General features: G+C 47.9%; 1 protein-coding gene across 2 annotated transcripts in view; it reads right to left on the bottom strand.

Annotated features, from left to right (window-relative positions):
• MAP3K6 (mitogen-activated protein kinase kinase kinase 6) overlaps nucleotides 1-20,322 on the bottom strand; it is a 101,330-nt gene that overhangs the window by 79,166 nt on the left and 1,842 nt on the right. For both annotated transcript variants that reach the window (XM_060257606.1, XM_060257607.1), the window contains exon 2: nucleotides 666-805. In XM_060257606.1, the coding sequence (XP_060113589.1) occupies nucleotides 666-805 (140 nt within the window). The remainder of the gene's footprint in view (nucleotides 1-665; nucleotides 806-20,322) is intronic.

Raw genomic sequence — 20,322 nt, 5'->3', positions numbered from 1 at the left:
CTCCACTCATGCCCGTAGAGGGATTTTCTGAACGTCTGACCTCACCCCTTGAGGGGTAAACAGAAACTAGTTCTGGAGGGCCAACAAGTATACATATTTATATATATGACAAGGTAGGTTTGGGCTGAGAGAATCTGACTTACCTAAGATGACAAGTAAGTCTCATAGCTGAGACATTTGAAACTGCCCCCCACTACCATCTTCGTTCAGCACTCTGACTTGCTATACCACACCAGTAGGAAGCCTTATCCATCCAGATTGGCAAGCACGTCTTAGGCTTAAACCCTGCTTCAAGTTAGACTTCCTAAAATGACCACCTCTTACCTTGATACACAAAAGAAGTACCCTTAATCTGACTAGGTCCCCCCCGCCCTTTTCACAGCAGTTCAAGAGGGATGGTGGCTCAATGGTAGAGCATCTGCTTGGGAAGCAGAAGGTCCCAGGTTCAATCCCTGGCATCTCCAAAAAAGGGTCCAGGCAAATAGGTGTGAAAAACCTCAGCTTGAGACCCTGGAGAGCCGCTGCCAGTCTGAGAAGACAATACTGACTTTGATGGACCGAGGGTCTGATTCAGTATAAGGCAGCTTCATATGTTCATATGTTCAAGAGCTACAACATCCCAGCAGCTCACATCCACAGCCAGTCATACATACTTTCTCACTCACCTGGAGGGCCTGCAGCTCCGGCAAGTCAGTGTAACAGCACAGGAGGATGTTGTTGGTCATGCTGAAGCTCTCACGGACCCCCAGGTGATAGAACAGCGAAGGCTGGCACAGTCTGTTGCTCATTTCCACCACAACCACATCTGCAAGGAGAGGGACCATCAGATACAACCCTCCCAGATACAACCTTCCCAGATACCCTGTCACTACCATACAAATTAACAAGTGATTGGATCACCTTCTCTACCAGAAAAGGAGTCAACACTGGAAGCTTTTTGGTGAAGGAAAAAAAAAAGATGGCAAAAGAGGGATAAAATTACGCATGGCTGGGAAAAGATGGACAGGTGGATGTCAAGCATAGGTATTTCAAGTAATCAAGCAACTGTTGGATACAAAGACTTGGTTTATTGATAATCCATTGTTGCTCAAGGTGCAGCGCCTTGAGAGTGATACAGAGTTGCTCATAGCGTGGTGTTTTAAGGATTACATCAGAGTATAAGGAAGATAGCTTAAAGACATAGCAAGCATGTGTTAATTGTTACAGCTATGCAAATACTATCTTGCAGTTGAAACTTCCCTCGGTCTCATACATTCTTGTCCCTGTTAATAAGCAATAAATGGGAACTACTCGGGGGAGGCGCCTCCTTTCTCTCTATCATCAAAGTTACAGCATTCCTACATTTGCTACCCAGAGGTGGGAAAGAGAAAAGGGAGGTGAGAAAGTAAGAGGGGGGTTTCGAGCTTTGATATGCAGCTCTGAGAAAAGACAGTTGTCAGGACTAAAAGAGGAAGAAATCAGAGTCCAATAACGTATAGAAATAGCATGCTCGACAGTGGAGATTTTTTCTTCCTTTCTTGTAATGCAAAAAGTTAAGGATTGGCTAATGAAATCGATGGGCAGGGAATGTAGGAAATGAAAGGATGAGATCCAGGCGATGTATAATTCTCCAATGGAAATTTATGGCCGCAAGAGATAGGATTTGAAGCTATGGGAAAAAATACACACACACACATCCAAACACAGACCACAAAGAAACCCAGAACTCTGGAGGAAAATCAAAATATATGCACTGCTTAGTTTCTTATCAAGCCTGAACTTGTGTGCTTTCACAACACAAATTGAGTCTTTTGGAACAAAAGCATATAAAATGCTACCTTTTGGGCTTTATGAAATTTAAAAATATAAATGCCTTATACCAGGAGTGGCCAACAGTAGCTCTTCAGATGTTTTTTCCGCCTACAACTCCCATCAGCCCCAGCCATTGGCCATGCTGGCTGGGGCTGATGGGAGTTGTAGGCAAAAAACATCTGGAGAGCTACCGTTGGCCACCCCTGCCTTATACTATAATCCTGTGCAGAATTATGCCACTCTGAACCCATGGGCAACCAAGTTAGGGATCCCTGAATACATCATGCCATCTTGTTGAGGCACTTAGAGGCAGATGTAAGTATCAGGGATAGACACTGGACTGGTTCAAATCATTCAAATCAGACTCAAAAGGGTTGCTATTGGAAACCAGTTGTTATCAGTGTAGAACAGTGTTCTACAGGGTACAATTCTATCCTTCATGCGTTTCAATTTCTAGGACAAAGGATTTGGACTTTTAGGGCTGGCTGTCATCAATAAGCTGATGATACCCAGCTCTATGTATCCTTATCCAGATCTCCTGGTGATGCAGTAGAAGTCCTGAATAACTGCTTGGCTGCTGTGGTTAATTTACTAAAAGTGAACAAATTGTTGAAACTTAACCCTGAAAAGACAAAGGTAATGCTGGTTGGGAAAATGGAGATATTGAAAGACACTGTGCTTCCCACATTTGATGGAGTTTAGCTGACCCTTGCTGGCTCAGTTAAAAGCCTTTGGGTTATACTGGATCCAGCTATAATAATAATAATAATAATAATAATAATAATAATAATAATAATAATAATAATAATAATAATAATAATAATAATAATAATAATAATAATAATAATAATAATAATAATAAAAATTATTCTTATATCCCGCCCTCCCCCGCCAAGGCAGGCTCAGGGCGGCTCACAGAACATGGTATACCATGATTACAATAAAATACAATCATTACTATAAAAGGCAGTTAAAATATAATTACATTGCATTCATCAGTTAAGTTAAATACACATTAAAATATTATAAATTATAGATTAAAGTGCTACAATTCGATATATACATAGGATGGCTTGATGTCATTTCCCGGGTTCCATCTTAAAAGCAAGTTGAAAGAGGATGGCTTTGCAAGCCCTGCGAAATTGTTTTAGGTCTCGCAGGGCTCGCACCTCCTCTGGTAGTTGATTCCACCATTGGGGAGCTTTAAGACTGGAGAAGTTTATGCAGCTGCAAAACAAACAGACCCTAGCCACAACCACTTTCGTATAACTTAGCCCGGTCTGTAAGGTGGCCTTGTAGCTAGATACAGCTGATCTGGCCACCTGGATTCACACCACAGTAATAATAATAATAATAATATATTTTATTTATATCCCGCCCTCCCCACCGGAGCAGGCTCAGGGCAGTAACACCAATACTAGACTACTGTAATGCAATGTACATTGGTCTCCCCTCAAAATTAATTCAGAAACTCCAGCTGGGTTAGAATGCCACGGCTTGGCATTCAGAGACAGCACATGCATATTACTCCCATTCTGCAGACTCTCCATAGCCTGCCCCATTTGTTACCAGGCTCAGTTGATGGTATTGGCTGTCACACATACAAAGCCCTTCGTGGCCTTGGTCAATCTGCGGGGCTGCCTCTCCCCCTATGCTCCGCCACAACGGTTTTGCTCATGCCAGCAGGGTCTTCTGTAGGTGCCACCCTGCAAACGGGCAAAATTAACAACTGCCCATACACACACACTTTCTCTGTTGTTGCTCCCACTTTATGGAATAACCTGCTTGAGGTCAGGAAACCTTCTCCTGCCTTTCCACAAGCTATGCATAACTGAATTATTCAAGGAGGCTTTTTAGGCAATAGGGCTGCACTAGACAAAACAGCTCACAAAACTTACTTGGACGAATTATTAGGAGCAGTGGTCTATACTGTATGTAGAGCTTAATGTAAGTAGGATCCTTTTATTAATTTTTGTACCACTTAAAGTGTCTTGCTAACAGTTATGCTGTGTTTCAATTCTATCTTTTTTAGATTTCTGGTTGATTCCAAACTTCTCTAATCCTAATGCATTTGTTACTGAACGTCATTTTGTTCATTGTACTGACTCACTAAGTGGAATTCCCTCGAGTCCCTGCCAGAAAGGTGGACTATAAATAATGTAAATAAATAATGAATGAATGAAAAAACTGAATATAGTTACATTGAAAGAATTACCGTATTTTTCGCTCCATAAGACACACTTCCCCCCCCCCAAAAAAAAAGTGGTGGGGAAAGTATGTACGTCTTATGGAGTGAATAAGGAAAAAAAGAGTTCACCTCGGCAGGCAACGGCCGGGCCCCGCTGGTCTCGCTCTCGCCTCGCCGGCTCCTGCTGCTGGTCGCGCCGCCAGCTGGTCCACCGCCGCCCCCTCGTCCTCCTCTACCATCGCGAAGGTGGCGAGGCAGGGAGGAGAAGCCTCTTCGGAGGCCATGCCTCAAAGGCTCTTCCCCCTTGCCGCCGAGGGGGAAGAAAGGAGAAGCCAGGAGATGGACGAAGCGCCGGCTCCGTGGCTTCTAGCGCCGCCTCAGCGCCTTCGCCCGGCCTCCGCTTCTTCAGAGGCCATGCCGCAAAGGCTCTTCCCCCTTGCCGCCGAGGGGGAAGAAAGGAGAAGCCAGGAGACGGACGAAGCGCCAGCTCCGTGGCTTCTAGCGCCGCCTCAGCGCCTTCGCCCGGCCTCTGCCTCTTCAGAGGCCATGCCGCAAAGGCTCTTCCCCCTTGGCAGCGAGGGGGAAGAAAGGAGAAGCCAGGAGACGGACGAAGCGCCAGCTCCGTGGCTTCTAGCGCCGCCTCAGCGCCTTCGCCCGGCCTCCGCCTCTTCAGAGGCCATGCCGCAAAGGCTCTTCCCCCTTGGCAGCGAGGGGGAAGAAAGGAGAAGCCAGGAGACGGACGAAGCGCCAGCTCCGTGGCTTCTAGCGCCGCCTCAGCGCCTTCGCCCGGCCTCCGCCTCTTCAGAGGCCATGCCGCAAAGGCTCTTCCCCCTTGGCAGCGAGGGGGAAGAAAGGAGAAGCCAGGAGATGGACGAAGCGCCAGCTCCGTGGCTTCTAGCGCCGCCTCAGCGCCTTCGCCCGGCCTCCGCCTCTTCAGAGGCCATGCCGCAAAGGCTCTTCCCCCTTGGCAGCGAGGGGGAAGAAAGGAGAAGCCAGGAGACGGACGAAGCGCCAGCTCCGTGGCTTCTAGCGCCGCCTCAGCGCCTTCGCCCGGCCTCCGCCTCTTCAGAGGCCATGCCACAAAGGCTCTTCCCCCTTGGCAGCGAGGGGGAAGAAAGGAGAAGCCAGGAGATGGACGAAGCGCCAGCTCCGTGGCTTCTAGCGCCGCCTCAGCGCCTTCGCCCGGCCTCCGCCTCTTCAGAGGCCATGCCGCAAAGGCTCTTCCCCCTTGGCAGCGAGGGGGAAGAAAGGAGAAGCCAGGAGACGGACGAAGCGCCAGCTCCGTGGCTTCTAGCGCCGCCTCAGCGCCCTCACCCGGCCTCCGCCTCTTTGGGGGGGGGGGGCAGGAAGACGAGCCGGCGGAGGCAGAGGCAGCAAAACGAGGCAGCGAAACAAAATGGAGGGGGGCGCGTCTTATGGTCCGGTGCGTCTTATGGACAGAAAAATACGGTAATATGTATTGAAAACACGTTGTATACCAGGGTGGCCAACGGTAGCTCTCCAGATGTTTTTTGCCTACAACTCCCATCGGCCCCAGCCAGCATGGCCACGTTGCATACAAAGGAGTGATTGTTCTCTAACGTTTTTTGTCCTACATACAAATCTTCGTATCACACATTCTGAGTAATACCTCGTATTAAAAAGTATTTCACACAATCCAGTAGAAATATTCCATTAGAAGGTTCTTTCCCTGTGCTTCCCCCTGACCTCCCTCCCAAACACTGAAAAAGAAACAAACAATCCTAATTTTCAATTTTTTCCCATTGGCCTTCATACCTCCAGTAGTGATAGATATTAGCTTAAGTGGCTTTAAAGGGAAAGTAGACCAAGTTACGGAGGAGAAGTCCATCAATGGCTATTAGGGTAGGTCTATCTAAATCTTCTATAGCAGGGGTCCTCAAACTACGGCCCGCGGGCCAGATGTGGCCCGCTGAGGACGTTTATGCGGCCCGCCGGGTTATGGCAAAATCAGACCGGAAGTGACGTCCGACCTAAACTCGCGTTAGCAACGCACACTTCCGGCACTGGGCTGAGGCGGCGGAGACAGAGTGTGAGGTGATACCGAGGTGAGGTGAGTTACCAGGCCGGGGTGTGTGGTGTGGGGAAGGGAGAGTGATGCAGAAGACGGAGAACTGACGGCCCGCGGCCTTGTACAGTAACGGCAGTCCGGCCCTCCAGCAGTCTGAGGGACAGTGAACTGGCCCCCTATTTAAAAAGTTTGAGGACCCCTGTTCTATAGTATACCTCAGAATATATGTAGCTGCCACTAATAGAAATGGAAAGGTGGGCCAGATATACTTCTGGGCCCTGATCCAGCTTTTATGGTGAATGTCACTGAATTTCTAGGGCTCCTCCAATCTCCCAGTATTTTTTAATTCTTTGTTGACCGGGCACACATCCTAGCTTAATCTTAGTTTGTTCTCTGGGGATGCTCTCCCTACCACTTAGAGAAGACATTGCCGCCAGCATTTGACAAGATGAAGTGATCACTGGTGACCCGTCACGCAAAATTAGTCAGATTTAAAATAATCCAAAATTTTGGGTGATGTCTGAACTGACCTTAGATTTATCAACTCTGAGTTGGGAAATCCCTGGAGATTTGGCGGTTGAGCCTGGTGGAGGGCAGAGCTTGTAGAGGGGGGAGGGGAGCTCAGCAGGGTATAACGCCACTAAGTTCAGCTTCCAGAGCAGCCATTTTCTCCAGGGGAATTGATTTCTGTAGTTTGATGATTAGTGGTAATTCCCAGAAAACTGCAGGCCCATTCTGGAGGATGCCAACCCTTTGTTCAACAATCGATTCGTCTCCGTTGAGCGCCCTGCTTCACCCTGCTATACAGCCTCCTTAAAAATGTTTACATTCATTTCAAAGTGGAACAAGATGCTTCACTGTTTTCAACTATTGCGGTACATGTTCTTCTAATTGGCTCCTATGTGTATGCATTAAGCGTTCACTATGCGTTGTAATTGTTAATGTTTATTCTACTTTGTAAGTGTTTATAAGCCGCCCTGAGCTCGCTTCGGTGGGGTAGGGCGGGATATAAATCGAATGAAATAAAATAATAAAATTGTATTGCTTCTAGAGGATTAGCCTTTTTGTCACAGTCTGAATGTCTAACAGGAGGCATACTGGACTGCTCTGGAGCAATGTATGCTTTTTACTGCCATCTTGCCTTATTTAACCGCATTACTGAACTGGTTTTTAATCACATATTTATTGTATTTTATCTGTGCTGTGAGCTGTCCTGAGCCCACTAAGGGATAGGGTGAGATACAACTGTAAATGACAACAACAATAAACAACAACAATCTAGTTCCCTCCCCCCGTATTGCGGATTTAAACCCTAGTAGAAGCCTCTGCTGGCCTGATCCCTCTTCCCTGCAAAAAATTATCCTCCTCGGGGCTTTTTTTTTTGGTAGAAAAAGCCCAGCAGGAACTCATTTGCATATGAGGCTACATCCCCTGACACAAGCTGGAACTGTGCTCCTGTGCGTTCCTGCTCAAAAAAAAAATAAGCCCTGACCTGCTGGTTAATCCAGCCCACTATGCCAAGTTGATTCCAAAGGCAAGATTCGGGATTTCCTCTATTATAGCATTTCCTCTGCTCCTTTTTCTTAAAATAAACAAATAAGATATACGACACAATCCGCTCTCCAAGTGCTGTCCGTTTCTACCTTGTTTGAAAAGTGACCTTTTACTGTGTTTCCTTGCAATCATGGCACAAAACTTTCAATTAAAGGTGAAGGATCCTCCTGGAAAAATCTTATCTAAAATCCCTCCTGTAAGACTGAGCAAAGAAGCCAAGTACCAAGAAAGGGCACATGAGAGAGACGCGGATATGATCCAGTAGTTACCGCGTGTGCACATCCCCCAGCTCAGACATCTTGGGTTTCCTGGCCTCTTCTCACAGTGTGCTCCATCCCCACCCCTGAAATAAACACAGCTGGTTTTCCAGCTGTCTAGATGTTGTGTATATTGGGAGTTCCTGCCTGGCTCATTGAAGCCTTGAGGACTGAGTTTGGGGTTTGGGATACAATGGGAAGCAGGATCCAAATCCCTGCTTCCCAGGTCCAATCACCAGCCCCTTGCTGGTTCAAATGACCCAATGGCGTCCTAGCATGGGACTTCAAACTGTATACAGTTGGCCCTGCTGGCCCAGTTCAGCAGTCTTTTATTTTAACCTTTGCAATGCTGTTATAAGAGCATTGATCGCTGTAACTTGGCCTCATCCATTGAACCCACTATATTACGCTAGAGAAGGAGCTAAGAATTATTTACCAATTGCCCTCAAGCCTGCACCTCCTCATTAGAGCCAGTTTGGTGTAGTGGTTAAGTGTGCAGACTCTTATCTGGGAGAACCGGGTTTGATTCCCCACTCCTCCACTTGCACCTGCTGGAATGGCCTTGGGTTAGCCATAGCTATCGCAAGAGTTGTCCTTGAAAGGGCAGCTGCTGTGAGTGCCCTCTCAGCCCCACCCACCCCACAGGGTGTCTGTTGTGAGCCAGTTTGGTGTAGTGGTTAAGTGTGCGGACTCTTATCTGGGAGAACCAGGTTTGATTCCCCACTCCTCCACTTGCACCTGCTGAGATGGCCTTGGGTCAGCCATAGCTCTGGCAGAGGTTGTCCTTGAAAGGGCAGCTGCTGTGAGAGCCCTCTCCAGCCCCACCCACCTCACAGGGTGTCTGTTGTGGGGGAGGAAGGTAAAGGAGATTGTGAGCCGCTCTGAGACTCTTCGGAGTGGAGGGCGGGATAGAAATCCAATATCTTCTTCATCTTCATCTTCTTCTTGTGGGGGGAGAAGACATAGGCGATTGTAAGCCACTCGAAGTCTCTGATTCAGGGAGAAGGGCGGGGTATAAATCTGCAATTCTTCTTCACTACCACCCAGCCAGCATTTCACAGAAAGGGAGTGGGGAGAGGGACCCTTACAAACATAATGAAATCTCAGCTGGAACTTGCTGCATATCATGATCATTAGGCCTTGCTGTTTTTATAGGTATGTTTTATCATAACCTCATATTTAAATGTCTGCCTCTCAATTCCACACACGTGACTAAGTGTGCTCTCATGTATAAATGCTTATGCTGGAATAATAATAATAAAAAGAAAAACATTTTAAAGCCACAAGATTCTTTTTGCTTTCTGAAGCAACAGGCTCATACAGCTTCTCCTCTGGAATGCATACACGAAAAATCCCTTCTCTCCTTGTTATACACAGTATTATTTTATTCTGCCACGGCCTGTCCTATATGGCAAAAAAGGAAGAAAAAGATACACCAGAACAGGGGCAGATGTTTTTGGCCCAACACACAAAATCATATCTACTTGTAAAAATGTTAATTTGCCAGCAAAAAAAAAAGGAATTGTCCTAGTAACAACTTTTAAAATGCAACCAACCAATATCATTTCCATCCTGATTTGTTCATCTCCTTCCCTAGTAAGTTTATTGCCAACTGAAGAAAGGCCTTGTCTGTTCTGCAAAACTGGAAGGATATATTGGTATCCTCTAGCTATTTTTTGAACCCTTTCTCTTACCTCTTTGTTTCTGGCTGCCTCATTTACATTTATAGTTGCCACCAAGACATGGCAGCACGGTGTGTATATGACTATAAGTGAATCAGACACATGACCACATATAGTTTGTGTCTGCAAATTCCACCAGGTTACTGAGCCAAGCCTCTCTTCCTTCTATTGGCTGAGCCCCGCCCCCCATCCACTGTGGAAGGAAGTGAAGAGCCAGAGCTTCCTTTGCCCAGTTCCCTGGATCCCACAGCAACACTGTCTTATAGTGCTTCACCTTTCTTTCTTACTATGACAAAGTAATGCTGGGACTTGTAGTTCTTCATAGGATGGGTTGCACTCTACAAATTGGGAAATTCCTGAAGACTTCTGAGGGGAGGTTGCCTGGGAAGAAAAGGGTTGAGGATGGAGCTACTTTTGCCATCCCCCAGGTCCCAATGGGGGCTCCCCTGGTTTTGGGGGCTCCAATTTACTGGCTGGTGGGAGGAATCCCCACCTCCAAGCCCGATTGCCAGAGGCCCCCCTCCCCTCCTAAAAGCTTTAAAGGGCTCTTCAGCTGATCAGTGGGGAGCATGCTGCCCACCAATCAACTAGAGGGTCCTTTAAATCTTGCAGGTGGGAGGGAGAGGAGCAGCGGGAGGGAGAGGGAGAATGCCACCCCCACTCTTCTCAAAAGTATTTAAAGGAACCCTTTAAATCCTTTTGAGAAGTGTGGGGGCTTGGAGTGCACAGGCACCCCCCCCCCCCCGCTTCTTCCCCAAAGCAGTTAAAGTGCTCCTTTAAGTCAGGGGTGTCAAACATGTGGCCCGGGAGCCAAATCAAGCCCCCGGAGGGCTCCTATCTGGCTCCCAAGCAACTGGCTGCCATCTGCTTCCTTCTCCCTGTATCTTGCTTCCTTCTGCATAACAGCTCGCTTTGCAAAGCTTGCTCAATTGCACAGGAGCTACAGAGCAAAACCTCTATTTTCTCCATTGCCTGAGGTTCCTTCCTTGGGGAGGAGGGGGGGGGAGACAGAGCTTGTTTTTCCAGGCTTTCTCAATCGCACAGCAGAGCTACTGAGTCAAGCCTCTCTTCCTTCTATTGGCTGAGCCCCATCCCCTGTCCACTGTGGAAGGAAGTAAAGAGCCCGAGCTTCCTTTGCCCAGTTCCCTGGATCCCATGGGAGAAATATAAAGAAAGCACTTTTAAAACCAATGAGTGCTAACGTTTGAAGCATGTTTTAAGTTTTTTAAAAAATATATTTAATTGTGTCTGTGTCCTTTATAAAGTCTATATCTCTGCTACCTAATCTTAAAATAGGTACACACAAGGCCCGGCCCGAAATGGCCCAGTCCAATAAGGTCTCGTTTATGTCAGTTCCGCCCCTCAAAAGAAATGAGTTCGACGCCCCTGCTTTAGGTGTGGCACGCATCTGCCATTCAAGCCACAAACCTGCAACTTGGAGCACAGGTGCCGGTCCCCAGTATGATGTCACTTCTGCGTGATGTTGTCATATTGAGGCTAACTCCACCTTCGCCTGGAATGCCTCCAAAAGTTCCCTGCTGGGGACATGGAAAGGCCTGGTATCTCTAGATGGAGCTGACTCTCCAAAGCTGCTATTATCTACAAGGGAACTGATCTCTGTAATCTGGAAATCAGTTATCATTCTAGGATAATTCCAGGCCTCATGTCAAACGTAGGAAAGCATCTCTCTCTGTCTCACTCACACCGTTCTGGTTTAACTGCGCAAATATAACCCCCTCCTTGGTTTTAGAGAAAGGTGTCAGGCTGGCCAGTTCAGAACGTTGCTTGAGACTGCTGGTTAATACTGCTTCTGATTAGCACAAGAGATATGAATAACAGATACACAGATACAAGGAAATAAACGTCTATAAATATCCTCAGGCATGACGTACAAGTTTAACTTCAACTTTCCCCTCATAGTGATAAGGATGGCAGCCTAGCCTGCTGCTGGACCCCTCTGGAGCTCAAAGCCCCAGTAAAGGACAACCCCCCCCCCATGTGGGAGCCCTGAGGGTATTACTAGGGTTGCTAGCTCTGGATTGAGAAATAACTGGAAATTTGGGGGGTAGAGCCTGAGGAAGGGGGAATTGGGTGAATTAATTCACAATTAATTCAGTGGTGCACAATGTTATAGAATCCACCTTCCAAAGTGGACATTTTCTCCCAATGAACTGATCTCTATTGCCTGGAGATCAGTTGTAACCCCAGAAGACCTCCAGCCACCACCTGGAGATCAGTTGTAACCCCAGAAGACCTCCAGCCACCACCTGGAGATCAGTTGTAACCCCAGAAGACCTCCAGACACCACCTGGAGATCAGTTGTAACCCCAGAAGACCTCCAGACACCACCTGGAGATCAGTTGTAACCCCAGAAGACCTCCAGACACCACCTGGAGATCAGTTGTAACCCCAGAAGACCTCCAGACACCACCTGGAGATCAGTTGTAACCCCAGAAGACCTCCAGACACCACCTGGAGATCAGTTGTAACCCCAGAAGACCTCCAGACACCACCTGGAGATCAGTTGTAACCCCAGAAGACCTCCAGCCACCACCTGGAGATCAGTTGTAACCCCAAAAGACCTCCAGACACCACCTGGAGATCAGATGTAACCCCAGAAGACCTCCAGCCACCACCTGGAGATCAGTTGTAACCCCAGAAGACCTCCAGACACCACCTGGAGATCAGTTGTAACCCCAGAAGACCTCCAGCCACCACCTGGAGATCAGTTGTAACCCCAGAAGACCTCCAGCCACCACCTGGAGATCAGTTGTAACCCCAGAAGACCTCCAGCCACCACCTGGAGATCAGTTGTAACCCCAGAAGACCTCCAGACACCACCTGGAGATCAGTTGTAACCCCAGAAGACCTCCAGCCACCACCTGGAGATCAGTTGTAACCCCAGAAGACCTCCAGACACCACCTGGAGATCAGTTGTAACCCCAGAAGACCTCCAGCCACCACCTGGAGATCAGTTGTAACCCCAGAAGACCTCCAGCCACCACCTGGAGATCAGTTGTAACCCCAGAAGACCTCCAGCCACCACCTGGAGATCAGTTGTAACCCCAGAAGACCTCCAGACACCACCTGGAGATCAGTTGTAACCCCAGAAGACCTCCAGACACCACCCAGAAGACCTCCAACCACCACCAGAGTGAGTCCCACAGATAGAAGTGGCAAGGAAAGAAGCTAAGCTTCCGTGTATACTGTCTAGATACTACGAATAAGAATTTCTTAATCAAGTACAGACAACAGAAATAGACAAATCTTAAAAAACCTATTATTAATTCACAATATGCATACATACAAAAATACCAACAGAACAGTATATTTTAAAGGGAAAGCAACAGTCAATTCTCATACAGTTCACAGTTCAACAGGTAAGTCCAATTTCTTTGCTTTCTAGGTTGACTGTTCACTTCTCCCACTTTGTGTAGATATTAAGATGGACTTCAGGACACAGGAAAAATATGCTCCAGCCCAAAAGAAGGTTCTTCAATGTGCAATAATTTCCAATATTCTCTGTACAGGCTGTGCAAGCAAAACATAGCAAAATCCTGAAAATACATATTTCTCAAATGACTAAATGGAATCTCCATTTTCAGTGGCAGTGTATCTCTGGGTACTGCTGGGGAAAACATTTGGGGGAGACTTGGGTCTCTGTGTCATGGGTGCTGGGGACCCTGCAGAAGAAGCTGAGCCTGCAGAAGAAACTGTGCCCCTGCCACCTGCACCAGTGCCCCTGCCTCCTGCTGGAGAAGATCCAAGCCCCCCTGCCTCGCTTGTGTGCGTGACCGCCTTCGTCAGGACCTCAGGGATCGGAGGAGGGCGGCACGCTCACGAGCAAGACGCTCCCTGAGCCCTGAGTTTTGAAAGGATTCTGGCCCTTCTGGCTGCCCTCTGAGCCAGCAATTAGCCCAAATGGGCAACAGACAGCAGAGGGCTATATAGCTGTGGGCTTTGGGAGGAGGCTTTGTGGAAGCAACTAGTCACTTACCTGACGTTCCAGCATCCACTTCGGCTTTTGACTTTGGCTTCTGGACCCCCTGGCTTTGACTTCTGGACCCCCTGACTTCGGCTTCTGAACCTCTGACCTACGATACCTGGACTGTGATTCGGTTTTGGCGCCTTGGGCCCTCTTTGCTCACCAGCTACAGACCTTGGACTGCCCCTGGACTTTGCCTGACCCGGCCCCAGCTCGTGACACTCTGTGCCTTTACTTCTGGGCTTCCCAGTGGCATCTGGTAGACTACTGTGGAAAAACAGTGTTGGGCTAGATAGACTATTGGTCCGATCCTTACATGACATATTAGAATGCACACAGGTGCATTTATGTGCCTGTGCACTAAGATCAAGCTGTAGATGTTCCCCCCACTCAAATATTTAACTTCTACAGATCTCAGGAAGTAACCTGTAAAAAGGGAAAACATACTTTAATCGAATTTGGAAATACATCCCCCCCAAAAGGCAAAACAGGGACAGCAGTTTACCACAAGGGGCAACTAGCAAACTGGGAGCGACCCAAATAAACAGGGATCTTTTGTGTATATAAAGTGGCATGGAGTAGTGCAACCACTTGTTCACCAATTTCTTACCTTTCAGACAAGCAACTAATTGGAAGGATGTTTGCTCACTCCTTTGGTAACCACCATAGTAATTACTTTGCTCATTTTTAGCCGCAGTGTAATTTCTTCTCTTGCTGCAAGGAATGGCAACCTATACTTTCCTGGCAGAGGATGCATTGTTATGTGTGATATGGATGCCCCAGCCACTACTGGAGAGCCAGTTTGGTGTAGTGGTTAAGTGTGCGGACTCTTATCTGGGAGAACCGGGTTTGATTCCCCACTCCTCCACTTGCACCTGCTGGAGTGGCCTTGGGTCAGCCATAGCTCTGGCAGAGGTTGTCCTTGAAAGGGCAGCTGCTGTGAGAGCCCTCTCAGCCCCGCCCAACTCACAGGGTGTCTGTTGAGGGGGAGGAAGGTAAAGGAGATCGTGAGCCGCTCTGAGACTCTTCGGCGTGGAGGGCGGGATATAAATCCAATATCTTCATCTACCTCACAGGGAGTCTGTTGTGGGGGAGGAAGGGAAAGGAGATTGTGAGCTGCTCTGAGACTCTTTGGAGTGGAGGGCGGGATATAAATCCAATATCTTCATCTACCTCACAGGGTGTCTGTTGTGGGGGAGGAAGGGAAAGGAGATTGTGAGCTGCTCTGAGACTCTTCGGAGTGGAGGGCGGGATATAAATCTAATATCTTCATCTACCTCACAGGGTGTCTGTTGTGGGGGAGGAAGGGAAAGGAGATTATGAGCCGCTCTGAGACTCTTCGGAGTGGAGGGCGGGATATAAATCCAATATCTTCATCTACCTCACAGGGTGTCTGTTGTGGGGGAGGAAGGTAAAGGAGATTGTGAGCCGCTCTGGGACTCTTCGAAGTGGAGGGCGGGATATAAATCCAATATCTTCTTCGTCTTCAACATGGGTAGTGTGGAAGGAACCAGGAACCAGCCTTTTCTTTGGTCAACTCTCCAAGGATGCTCTGGATAGCTGCTAGATCAGGATCTATTACAAATATGGCTCTTTAAAAAATCTTTTGGTGAAGGTCTCTTGGAGGGGTAAATTTAATGCTAGAATAATCTGCATACATAGGGAACGGCAGACAAATATTTTGATGGCACTAAAGGGCTTCTTAGAGATCCTTTACTGAAAAGGAAATAATAGAGGTGAACAGTTGCCAAGAATCCAAGTATGAACTGTACACAGATTGATGCTAATGCACTAAAACAATTGCACAGGGTGCTCTTGTGTATATTTATGACATACTGCGACCGTGGGACCTTCTGTGTGCCGTTTCCTAGTAAAGGACTCACAACAGCCAGCATTTTGAGCTGTGAAAATGTTATAAATTATTCAACATGTCAATCACCAGCCAAGGTAACTTGTGTATTTCCAGCAATAAACATCAGCCCTCAGCTGGATGGCCCAAGCTAGCCTCATCTTGTCAAATCTTGGACGCTAAGCAGGGTCAGCCCTAGACTGTATTTGGATCGGAGACCACCAAGGAAGTCTGGGGTAACTACACAGAGGCAGGCAATGGCGAGCTCTGCCTTGATAGCACTTTCTACCACCAACGCAGACAAGCTTTCTTAAACTGGATCTTTGTCAATCTGAATCCTGATATTATTCGGCTTTTGAACTGCAAAGGGTTCCTTCTAGGCATGGGCACAAACTGAACCACGAACCACGGTCCGTGCTCAAATCAGGCCAGCTCACGAACCAACAGTTTTGAACCCTGCCTGCCACGAACCGTCCATCAACTTCCTGAACCTCCCGTGGGAGTTTTGCAGATGGTTCGTGCCCACTTGGCTTCCCCAGCCACCAAGTGGCCGCAGGGCACCTGAGGAAGCCATGGGAAGGCAGTTTAAACTGCTTTCCCTTCGAGCCCCAGATGAGCCCACAGGGAGAGGTCTCCTTGCAGGATCAGCTGCTTTGCCAGCTCTGCTGGTGTGCCCAGTTTCTACCGGGCAGCTCAGCAGAGACAGCAATATAGCTGATCCTGGGGTCTCTCAACCAGCTCAGCTGTTCTATAGGCTCTGCTGTGCTGCCCAGCTCAACATGCCAACCATACGGGTGCAGGCTGGCTGGAGAAAGGAAGGGTGGCATTTAAATGCCTCCCCCTCCCTTCCCCGGTCATAACAAACCACGAACCACAAATGGTTTGGGAAAATGGTGGTTTGGTTCATTCGTGGTTTGTTTGGTTAATGAAATGAAACAAGCCTCAAACCAAAACAGACTACCCTTTCCCCCAGTTCATGCCTACGCCTAGTTCCTTCCCATGACACTGCCCTATGTTGTTCTGGTAAGACACTACACCAGACTGCCAGAAGGTCTTGCAAACTGTAAGAAGAAGAAGATGATATTGGATTTATATCCCGCCCTCCACTCCGAAGAGTCTCAGAGCGGCTCACAATCTCCTTTCCTTTCCTCCCCCACAACAGACACCCTGTGAGGTAGATGAAGATATTGGATTTCTATCCCACCCTCCACTCCGAAGAGTCTCAGAGCGGCTCACAATCTCCTTTCCCTTCCTCCCCCACAACAGACACCCTGTGAGGTAGATGCAGATATTGGATTTCTATCCCACCCTCCACTCCGAAGAGTCTCAGAGCGGCTCACAATCTCCTTTCCCTTCCTCCCCCACAACAGACACCCTGTGAGGTAGATGAAGATATTGGATTTATATCCCACCCTCCACTCCGAAGAGTCTCAGAACGGCTCACAATCTCCTTTCCCTTCCTCCCCCACAACAGACACCCTGTGAGGTAGATGCAGATATTGGATTTCTATCCCACCCTCCACTCCGAAGAGTCTCAGAGCGGCTCACAATCTCCTTTCCCTTCCTCCCCCACAACAGACACCCTGTGAGGTAGATGCAGATATTGGATTTCTATCCCACCCTCCACTCCGAAGAGTCTCAGAGCGGCTCACAATCTCCTTTACCTTCCTCCCCCACAACAGACACCCTGTGAGGTAGATGGAGATATTGGATTTATATCCCACCCTCCACTCCGAAGAGTCTCAGAGCGGCTCACAACCTCCTTTCCCTTCCTCCCCCACATCAGTCACCCTGTGAGGTAGATGAAGATATTGGATTTATATCCCGCCCTCCACTCTGAAGAGTCTCAGAGCGGCTCACAATCTCCTTTCCCTTCCTCCCCCACAACAGACACCCTGTGAGGTGGGTGGGGCTGGAGAGAGCTCTCACAGCAGCTGCCAGAGCTATGGCTGACCCAAGGCCATTCCAGCAGGTGCAAGTGGAGGAGTGGGGAATCAAACCTGGCTCTCCCAGATAAGAGTCCGCACACTTAACCACTACACCAAACTGGCTCTAACCCCACTTTCACCAATATAAAAGTGCTAGCGCAGAAGGACAGACAAGCGTTAAAAAAGAACAATTCCCCCCATTTTCTTGGACAAAGATATGACCAAATATAAAAACAAAAATACTGCCCACTTTTCCGCATTATTGAAAAGCTTGTAAGTCGGCATGGTGTAGTGGTTAGAATACTGGACCAGGATCTGAGAAACCCGGAGCTGAATCATTTATTTAGTTAACAGATTTATTTATCATCACATCACCATGGAAGCTTAGTAGGTGAACTTGGCCAGACATTTTCACTCACAAGACTGTTGTGGTGAGGATAAAATGGAGAAGCGGATAATGTTGTTGTAAGATGTTTTAGGCTATGCCGGGGAGAAAAGCAGGGTTTAAATAGCTAAATAAATACTGATCTGCATAAGGATGGTGGACAGGAGATCCTTTTCATGAGGCAAGGAGTTCCACAGGATAGCAACCACCATCAAAATGGCTCCATTCATAGAGTCTGGGCGATCATGGCTGTAGAATATAAATAAGCATTTCTCCCGAAGACCCTGTTTCCCCAGGATCTGGAGGGAAGTCTCTCAGATACAACCTAATTAAGACTCTGATAGCATAATTGTAAGCATAGTTATACCCACTGCCTATTCAAGTCAATGGTCTTAGAAGGAATGGGGCTGTAAAGGAGAGAACCCAATACAGCCTCCAAACCAATTGGTAAGAATGTTGAGCTATTTTCAAACTCTATCTTTAAATGCAAGGTGCTTGGCTCCACCCATCTGCACTTGGAATACATTCCTGGATGCTCTCCAGCAGCTGAACACAGCAAAGGAGTATGTGGTAAAAGTAAGCCGCCTCTGCACAGAGGTTAAACAAACGCGATCTATATATTCAAAATGGAAACATTCAGAAATAAGTGGGGTGCAATTTAATTTCTAGGGACACTCCCAGTGAGAAGCTGCTGGGTTGGATTTCATAGACAATCTTGCTATTATCAAACTTGGCCTCAACAGAGATTTGAGGTGTTTAGTTCACCACAAAAGGAAATTGTTCCTCCTCTGTCAATTCATCAGCAGCTGGGTGTGTTCGACACTCACTCTAAGTGGATGGTTGCAAATGGATTTTGTTTTCATCTGTGACGCAACACACTGTGTCCTGGGAAACTGGGACGTCTGACTTCTCTTTGGAATAATTTCCCACCCCTTCTGCTCCTCTTGCCAGTCATGCTCTTCAATCAATAAATCTTTTCTTTCCTGAAATGGTACGTTGGATGTAAGGGACTTCCAGTACTTGACAGTATAAACATATCTGCCAAATTAACATAACACTCATTCCACAATAAAACTGGTGAGATGTCACAAGATCCTGTTTTCTTGGCTAACACAACTACCCCTCTCTGGAGTACTCTGGTAAGCTTCTAAAGAACCCCGGGGATCCGCAAAACACAGTCTGGAAACCACTGGAACAGGTAGCTTTCAGATACCTGACCCCACCCACCTCCACAAGGCTCTGTAGAAAAGAAATGATGGAACAACGAATCTATTTAAAGCTATCTGCTGCACTGCTATCCCTTCTTTCCTCTGAGGATCATAGAGCAGCAAGCTCAGTTCTTCCTTCTTCATCTTATCCTGCAAAAATCCCGTGAGATTGGTTAGGTGAGAGCGGTTTGCTTTACTGCAGAGTAGAGATTGGAACCCAGGCCTCCCAGATCCTTGTGTGACACTCAAACCACTATGCCATACTGTCCCTTGTGGTTTATACACACTACATTTCTCAACAGTGGGGAAGAGAATATCTCAAAACACGAAAGGGAGCACAAATGAGTCTTACCATTAGGAAGCTTCTTGGTGCTTAGGCAATAAAATATATATTCATATCACTGTCTACATCAGTGGCCCCCAACCTTTTTGGCACCAGGGACCAGTTTTGTGGAAGACAATTTTTCCAAAGACTGGTGGTGGGGCGGCGGGACTGGGGGTTTGGACACCCCAGGCTCCCTCCCCCACCCATGCCACATCCCTGCCCCCCATGGGGGTTTTTAATGAGGGAGAGACTGGAGCTGTTTCTGCCTCCCGTTCCCATTTAAAGAGTCTATAAATGAGGGTAGGCTAAGGTCACAGCAGCACTGCCCCTTCCACTGGTCCGGGACCCTGCAAGGGGAGGCAGTCTTGGAGTGAGGCCACGCTGCTTCTTTAGTCTGGGGCTGTTCTGCCTCACTCCGCGGCCCAGTTGCTAGCAGGCCACGGTCCGGTACTGGTCCACAGCCCGTTGGTTGGGGACCCCCGGTCTACATAACACAGATGGATTTCGCAACATGAAGACTGACACCGTAACATCACCCTAAAACAATTTCCAGATTGCCAGACAAAGAGTTCTGTGTATTAGGGTTTGTAGAATCTTTCGGGATCAAGTGCCGTGTTCTACTGGAGAAAGTTTTCCTTCCAGACGTTTCCTTCTCAGCTGCGGAGAACATCCTCAGTGGCGTTGCAGCCGGAGCAGGCGCTCTGACCTTCTTGGCTGCTGTGCATTGAGTGGGGCCAGGGCTGCTGGAGAGCTGCTATTTCTAGGCTGGAGGGGGTGTGATGAAAGGGCAATTGGTTTGTGGACGTGCCCATTGTTTGGCACAGCAGCCAAGAAGGTCTGAGCGCCTGCTCCGGCTGCAACGCCACTGAGGACGTTCTCCGCAGCTGAGAACGAAACGTCTGGAAGGAAAACTTTCTCCAGTAGAACACGGCACTTGAGCCCGAAAGATTCTACAAACCCTAATGATGTTACCAGTCGTGAAAACCTGACATCTTTGATAGTTCTGTGTATCTTGGCAAATGTGCACAACACTGCATCAGGAGAAACCGGGCCAATAAAAAGATTTTGCATTTTGCAATCGCTTCATCATCACAGCCCAAGCGCCGCTCGCAGCTAGTACTGTTGGAACTTGTCAGGAAAT

Source organism: Heteronotia binoei, chromosome 17 (genome assembly GCF_032191835.1).
Source record: "Heteronotia binoei isolate CCM8104 ecotype False Entrance Well chromosome 17, APGP_CSIRO_Hbin_v1, whole genome shotgun sequence".
Taxonomy (NCBI): Eukaryota; Metazoa; Chordata; class Lepidosauria; order Squamata; family Gekkonidae; genus Heteronotia; species Heteronotia binoei.
Note: the sequence above shows the minus strand (reverse complement) of the source record. Positions and strands in the feature narration are given on the sequence as shown.